This window comes from Neomonachus schauinslandi, chromosome 15, assembly GCF_002201575.2.
Source record: "Neomonachus schauinslandi chromosome 15, ASM220157v2, whole genome shotgun sequence".
Classification (NCBI taxonomy): Eukaryota; Metazoa; Chordata; class Mammalia; order Carnivora; family Phocidae; genus Neomonachus; species Neomonachus schauinslandi.
Window position 1 is genome coordinate 45,686,657 of NC_058417.1, and position 8,335 is coordinate 45,694,991.

The following is an 8,335-nucleotide window of genomic DNA, read 5'->3' on the forward strand; positions in this document are numbered from 1 at the left end:
AATTTTGGGGAGGGGCGCCTGGGTGGCTCAGTCGTTAAGCGTCTGCCTTCGGCTCAGGTCATGATCCCGGGGTCCTGGGATCGAGCCCCACATCGGGCTCCCTGTTCAGCGGGAAGCCTGCTTCTCCCTCTCCCACTCCCCCTGCTTGTGTCCCCTCTCTTGCTGTGCCTCTTTGTCAAATAAAAAATAAAAAAAAAAAAATGGGGGGATATAGGAAAGGATGCTGAACACCACTGGTCATTAAGGAAGTACAAATCAAAACCACAAGGGGAAACCATTCACTAAAATATAAAAAGACAGGTGTTGGCAAGGATATGGAGAACTTACAGCCCTCATGCAAGGTTGGCAAAATGGTGCAACCACTTGAGATCACAGTCTGGCAGTTCGTCAAAAGGTTAACATGGCTTCCTACCCTGTGACTCCATAATTTCACTCCTAGGTATGTAGCCACACAGCCTATGTACGATTACCTTTAGCAGCTTTATTTATAATATGCAAAAAGAGGAAAAAACCCAAAGGCCCATCAGCTGATGGATAAACAAAATGTGACATTCCCGTATCGTAGTATTATGTGGCAGTAAAAAGGAATGAAGTATTGATATCTGCTACAACATAGATGAACCGTGAAAACATGCTAAGTGAAAGAAGCCAGATACAAAAGGCCACATATTTTGTGATTATATGAAATAATCCAGAATAGGCAAATTTATAGACATAGAAATTATATTAGTGGTTGCAGGGGGTGGGGGAGTGGCTGCTACTGGGTATAGGGCTTCTTTCTGAAGTGATGGTTGCACAACTCTGAATATACAAAAATCTACTGAATTTCACCTCTTAAAAGGGTGAATTTTGTGGTATGTGGATTATATCTCAATAAAGCTGTTACTTAAAACTGTGAAATACAATCAGTACAAAATGTTTCTGTTCCTCCATGAAAGTTCAGCATAACTTTATTTTTCTAACCAAACAGATTTTTAAGAAATTGTTTGAAGAAGGTTTACAAATTCAAAAGCAAAGATTACGAGACCTAAGAAACTATGCCAAAGAAAAGCGAGCCGAACAAAAGATACAGCACCAGAATGAACTGGACTCAATGGAGAACTACTATAAAGACCAGGTGAGCTCACTGTTACTGGTTCACACTCTAATGTGCTTAATCCCGGCCACCTTGTGTCAAAAAACAGCTTACTCTGTTTAATAAAAAACCTCCACATATTAACTCAACCTGTCACTCTGCTGGTTAGACTGATTATTCACGATAAGCTAGTACTTGACCACAGTACATAGATTCTCTATATTGCCCTATTTCTATTAAAATAAAGATTTTAAGTCTGTGAACATTATATATCAGAATTGTTACATTTGGGCTACAGATAAACATTTGGGTTTTTTTCCTCTCTATACAGTTTTCATTGCTGGCAGAAGCCATATCACAAGAACGCCAGGAACTCAAAGCCAGAGAGAAATCCCAGGCCCAGGTAATAATTAACAGGATAGAAATCATTGATTTACATTTTTAAGAACTAGAAAACAATTATATTACATCTACGACCCAAAACATTTATCCTACGGTTAATCCTATAAATAGGATTTATCCTGTGTTAATTTTACCTGTTAAGTCTCTGTAAGAGCGACTGCTCAATTATGACAATGGCAGGAGCTTGAGGAGGGGGGATAAAAATTGACAGGGGCTCAGACCAGTGTTGTGACCAGTAGGATGACCCGCCTTATCTTTTAGACACTGTATAAGGTGAAGAGGGAGCTGAGATCAAAGATGGAGAAGGAAATTCAGCAACTGCAGCACATGATAACCCAGAATGACGACGACTCTTTCTTCCGGGAATTGGAAGCTGAGCGCTTCAGAGCTCGGCTTCATCTGGCTTCTTTTCAGTACAGTAAAAATTCCTTCCTCTGAGGCCCGATTTTATAAGTGGTTTCTGGAGGACTTGACTAGGACAGATCTAGAACTGAGCCAGTAAACAATATAAACCAGGAGACTTGTTTCTAAATGCCTAATGCATTCCAGTACTTTTTATGACCTAATTTTTTAAATAAAAATCATTTTCTCGAAGTATACCACTTTGAATTTATGACTTCAAAAGGGGAATAAAGGCACACATAGTTGGTCATAGTTGCAGTAATTAACAAGCCTTGCTTGAGCAGCCAGCTCCTGAAGCCTATTGCTGTAGGTCAGTAAAAACAATAGAAGTCTCTAATTCAGAGAAGCGCTAGAAGTGTGGGCTTGTCATCAGAGGTGGGAGCTGGGGTTAAATCTTTAAGACACTGTGTAGATGTTTTATCTGGTGGCTGGAAGATGAGAATTTGTGTATATGGCCTCTGTTAGTTGGCAGAGGAGAGCGTGAGAAGAGGCAAAGGGTGGAAGGTGTGGGCTTTAAGGAGCACTTGTGCTTGCGCATGGAAAGGCGGCACATTGGACTTGGAGTAAACAAGTACACCGACCCTCTTTCTGGTATGGAGGAGTAACAGCGGGGGGGTGGGGGGAACCAAAAACCCAGCGCAGGGTGTGGCACCTTCCATGGGAAGGGAGGCTTCAGCTTTAGTAAAGGCCAAGAACAGTTGAGGCTATGGGACTTTGCTGATCAAAGCCAGAGAGTGGCACAGGGCACCAGGGACAAACTGAAGGGGAGAAGAGACGCTCCCGTTAGGGAGGTGGCTCAGCTCATTTGATTGCTATGACCAATTTCTTCTTGTCTTAAAAAAACATTAAACTGCCTTTAAAACTTTGCCCTCCGGAGAAGGAGAGGGGGAGGCAAGCCATAAGAGACTCTTAAAGATAGAGAACAAACTGAGGGTTGCTGGAGGGGAGGCAGGTGGGGGGATGGGCTAAATGGGTGGAGGGTATTAAGGAGGGCACTTGTATGATGAGCACTGGGTGTTATGTGTGAGGAATCACTAAATTCTACTGAAACCAGTATCACACTATATGTTAACTAGGATATAAAAATACAGAAGAAAATTTAAAAATAAAGCTTTGCCCTCTTAAGAACAAAGCTATAAGCATCATGCTGCCTGATTTCAAACTGTATGACAATAATCAAAACAGTATGGTATTGGCATAGAAACACAGATCAGTGGAACAGAATAGAGAGCCCAGAAATAAACCCACACACATGTGGTCAATTTACAACAAATGAGCCAAGAATATACAATAGGAAAAAGGACAGGCTCTTCAACAAATGGTGTTGGGAAAACAGGACATCCACATGTGAAAGATGACACTGAACCATTATCTTATACACAAAAATTAACTCCAAAGGATTAAAAACTTGAACATAAGACCTGGGACCATAAAGCTAGAAGAAAGCATAGGTGGTAAGTTCCTTGACATTGGTCTTAGTGATGATTTTTTGGATTTGATACCAAAAGTAAAAATAACGAGTGGGAGGGACTACATCAAACTAAAAAGCTTCTGCATAACAAAGGGAACCATCAACAAAATGAAAAGGTAACCTATCAAGTGGGGATAAAATATTAGCAAATGAGATACTATAAAGGGGTCAATATCCAAAATACATTAAGAATTCATATACCTTGGGACACCTGGGTGGCTCAGTTGGTTAAGCGTCCAACTCTTGATTTTAGCTCAGGTCATAACTCAGGGTTGTGAGATCGAGCTCCGTGTCAGGCTCTGTGCTGGGCGTGGAGCCTGCTTAAGATTCTCTCCCTCCCTCCCTCCGCCCCTCTCCCCCCCTCTTCCCATCTCAAAAAAAAAAAAAAATTCCTACAACTCAATAGCAAAAAGAAACCTATCCAATTAAAAAATGGGCAGAGGAACTGAATAGACATTTTTCCAAAGATGACACACAAAGGGCCAACAGGTACATGAAAAGGTGCTCAACATCACTAATCATCAGGGAAATGTGAATCAGAACCACCTCACACCTGTTAGAATGGCTATTATCAAAAAGAAGTGTTGGGAGGATGTGGATAAAAGGGAACCCCTTGTGCATTGTTTGTGGGAATGTAAGTTGGGGCAATCACAATGGAAAGCAATATGGAGGTTCCTCAAAAATTTAAATGTAGATGGTGGACCTGGGTGGCTCAGTGAAGTGTCTGACTTGGTTTCAGCTCAGGTATGATCTCAGGGTCCTGGAAGTGAGACCCACGTGGGGCTCTGTGCTCAGTGGGGATCTGCTTGAGGATTTCTCTCTCTTCCTCTGTCCCTCCCCTGCTTGCTCGCTAAAATAAGTCTTAAAAAAAAAAAATCTTCAAAAAAAATTTTTTTAAAGAATTACTATTATGTCTCAGCAATTCCACTTCTGTTTATCTGAAGAAAATGAAAACACTAACTGGAAAAGATAATATGCACCCCCATGTTCACTGCAGCATTATTTTCAATAGCCAAGATATGGAAACTTAAGTGTCCATAAGAAAACATGGTGTTTATATACAATGCTGTATTATTCAGCCATTAAAAAAAAAAGGGAAGTAAAAACAAACAAAAAAACCCCATAAGGGTGTTGTGCTAAGTGAAGTATGTCAGAGAAAGACAAATACCATTACCTCACATGTGGAATCTAAAAACAAAATGGAGCTCACAGATACAGAAAAAAGGTTTACAGTTGCCAGAGGTGAGGGGCTGGGGGAATGGGTGAAAGGGATCAAAAGGTACAAACTTCCAGTTATAAAATAAGTCACAGGGATGTAAGGTACAGCTTGGTGTCTACAGTTCATACTGTATTGCATATTTGATAGAGTTGCTAATACAGTAGATCTTAAAAGTTCTCATCACAAGAAAAAAAGTTGTAACATATATATGGTGATGTATGTTACACTAGACCTTATTGTGGTGATCAATCTGCAGCATCTACACATACCAAATCATTAAGTTGTACAACTGAAACAATATGTCAGTTATACCTCATTTTTTAAAAAGAACTTTTCCCTTCTGGTCTCGATGGTTCTCCACCTTCTTGCCATGCCATCACGTCCAGGAGGAGTGAGTGGTCTGAAAGGTTGAATCTGATGTGTGTCTCCATCTTCAGGCCCAGTTCCTGTGCTAAAAGTCAGAACACTGTGAACCATCCGGGTGGGCAGGAGAAATATCTTAGAAGGGTCCCTCACCCACCCCATGGACTGCTACAGCTGCCTCTCCACTTTCTCCACTTACAAAACACTTCAAGGGAGACAGAAGTGGGGTTTACAGCTCATAGACTAACTGTTAACCCAGATAAATCATAGCCCAAATATCCACGAAAGTATGCTGATCAGCAAGAGTTGAGCGTATCACCTTGGCAATGTAGCCAACTGTATAATGAACACAAACACAAGGAAGAAGCTATATCCCTGGCAACTAGTACAGAGCCTGACACACAGTAGGAGCACAGGTTATTCGTTGAATGAACAAGTCATAGGGCAAAGACCTGATAAAATGTAACTTTAAAATCTGGCTCGTCAGGGCACTGGCTCAGTCTGTAGAACACGTGACTTGATTTCCAGGTTGTGAGTTTGAGCCCCACGTTGGGTACAGAGATTACTTTAAAAAAAAAAAAAAAATACTTAAAAAAAAAAAAAAAAGATTTAACCCTTGGGGTGCCTGGCAGGCTCAGAAGAGCATGAGACTCTCGATCTTGGAATTTTAAGTTCGAGCTCCATGTTGGGTGTAGAGATTACTTAAAAATAAAAAATCTTGGGGTGCCTGGGTGGCACAGTCAGTTAAGCACCCAACTCTTGGTTTTGGCTTAGGTTGTGATCTCAGGATCATGAGATCAAGCCCCGCACTGGGATCCACACTCAGTATGGAGTCTGCTCGGGATTCTTTATACCTCTCCCTCTGCCACTCCCCTCCATGCTCGCTCTAATAAATCTTTAAAAAAAATTTTTAAATCTTTAAAAAATTAAAACCTGGCTTGTCTGGTTTGCTAAGAGTGTTAATGTAGGAATGTAACCCTTTTTCCCATATAATTACCTCTATCCTGTTACAAGGCTCTTGTTCTGTTGTATGTATCCTAACTGTAAGCATCTGGGATATACAAGACAAATAAATGCAGTGGGTACCAAGGTTAACCCTCATTATAACGAAGAGACAAACCTTCCAGGTCGCCGCACAGCAGAAAAACATATCAAATCAAACTTCTGGGTAATTCATAGAGTATAAAAACACTAAAATCCTTACTATACTAACACTACAAATTTTAGATAATAACCAGTGAACATGGCAATGCTTTAAACAAGCAAAAAATTTCAAAAAGGACGCCCCTTCTCTGGGCTTTACTATCCCCCTCCCACCTCCCTGCGCTTCCCCGACAGTCCTTTCCGTGCGGCCTGTGCCGCAGGGGACTGACACAGGCTGTGCTCTGGATGAAGAAACCTCGGAGCCACTCCTTTCTTGACCCGTATATTCTGCTGGACTTTCATCCACTATCCACTGTCATTCATTCCAGAGCCCGGAGCAGCCTCCGAAATCCATCCCCACACAGCCTCCCCCTCCCGAGCAGCCGCCAGCCAGTCAAGCCAATCAATCTGCTCGGCCCCGGGATGGGGTGGGGGGGGGCCTCCCTGAGGCAACAACTGAGGCAGGCACGTGAATCTTCGTAAACTTCTCACTTGGTGGCTCGCTGGCTGTCACTCTCCACAAAGCCAATCACGGAGTTTTATCAAAACAATTCATTATAAACTCAATATTCCTTAAAAACTGTGATGCTGTGACGGTGCAAACAGCATTCATTTTATTGCTCAGGTGGGCACGGGCACATACACGGTTAACTTTTAAAAACCATTTATACAGATGTTATTGATAAAGCTCATGTAACAACTGAGTGAAAATACAAAGAATATCAAAGCTAAAACACTCTGTAATAAATACAAATACAATGAAAATGATAAAACTTTGCTTTTAAAGTCAGTTTGAGGGAAAGAAGAATATTACATCAAGTGAACTAATTACATCTAGAAAGAAAACAACTCAGCATCTGGTACAATCATCACCCGAACCGAAGAACGTCCGGCCCCACACGGCGCCCACGGACCGCGCGCTGCCGCTTAAACACAGAAGTGCGGAGGGGAGCCGCTCTAGCAAACTACAGACGACTAGAATCGTCTCTAACTCCCAACAATGCAACCAGTTCAACGCCCTGGAAGTTCAAAGCGGACTTAGTGTTGTAAAATAAAGCGAATTACATTGTACTTAAAAGGAAGGAATTTTGTGCTCTGAACCGTAAATGCTAACAATTGAAAAAAAAAAAAAAGTAAAAATAAAACCCCGTCAGGGCAACAAACTATGTGCAAAACAAAATGTACACAGCACTGTTTAAAAACTCTTTACACCAACAAATCAGACCCTCTGAAACAGAACTCACCTCTCTCCTGCGTATGAGCTCTACAAATAATCACTGTTCGTGATTAAGCATTCATGGTGGAGAGGCGGTGTATGGCAACGTGACATCACGTATCTGAAATAACACGACTGGAGGGAGGGATTAGAGAAAACCCAGCTAAGAGGGACATGTGGAAATAAATATTCACATTACACATGAGGTGCAAGTCCCAGATTCAATGACACGGTGGGGGTTTTGTTTGCTTAGCACCTGTTTGGAAGTCATCAGGGAACATAATTTTGAAAATGAAATCTAATCATGTCTTTCTAAATCATGTTGGTGATACCACAGACTGTTAGGGTAGATTTCTTTTAAAGCTCTATTAAGTCAGTATTATAAAGTTAAAAAGGCACTCAAAAGCAATGGTATTAGCCTGCTTTATTGTACATTATGATAGTCGCATTCATTACTGCATCCGTCAGTTAGGACATCTCTCAAGTGTTCATCATGTACTTACTTTTTGGAAGGTTCTACGAGTAGGCACGATTACACTGCACTAGTGCTTTAATATAATATAAAAGAGACGGACCTGCAACCAATATGGTACTAGCGTGAAAGCGGAAAGCTGATAATCAAATAGTTCAGAAACCTTTTCTGCACGTTTCAAGATGTTCTTAGGTACTACTAAGAATGCAGCAGGAAAACACAAAGTGTCTGGGAAGGAGAAGGTCAGCAGAAGCACATTTACCACTGCACGGTATGACTATGACTAGCTTGCATGTAGCAGTCCAATTTGGCTGAATGAAATAAATTCAAATACTTAGAAACTACACAAGTAGTTCTCAACTTTTTTAAACAGCAAAATTTCCACTTCTTTTATATCCCCTCCCCCAACCTCCCACCCCATGGAAGCTTACTTGGAATTCCAAAACACACAAGAGAGAAGTTGGGAGCTGCTCTGGTAAAGGCGGGGGGGGGGGGGGGGGGGTTAGAGGCTCCTGCTCAAATACCAGCTAGGCCTTTCCTCTCCCTTTCTGTCCCTCCTCTCTTAGACCATT

General features: G+C 41.6%; 1 protein-coding gene across 2 annotated transcripts in view; it reads left to right on the forward strand.

The window, feature by feature from the left end:
* Nucleotides 1–2,074, forward strand: part of CEP95 (centrosomal protein 95) — a 37,191-nt gene extending 35,117 nt beyond the window's left edge. For both annotated transcript variants that reach the window (XM_021678515.2, XM_044921486.1), the window contains 3 exons: nt 971–1,117; nt 1,407–1,478; nt 1,739–2,074. In XM_021678515.2, the coding sequence (XP_021534190.1) occupies nt 971–1,117; nt 1,407–1,478; nt 1,739–1,915 (396 nt within the window). In that variant the 3' untranslated portion in view covers nt 1,916–2,074. The remainder of the gene's footprint in view (nt 1–970; nt 1,118–1,406; nt 1,479–1,738) is intronic.
* Nucleotides 2,075–8,335: the final 6,261 nt, after the last annotated feature.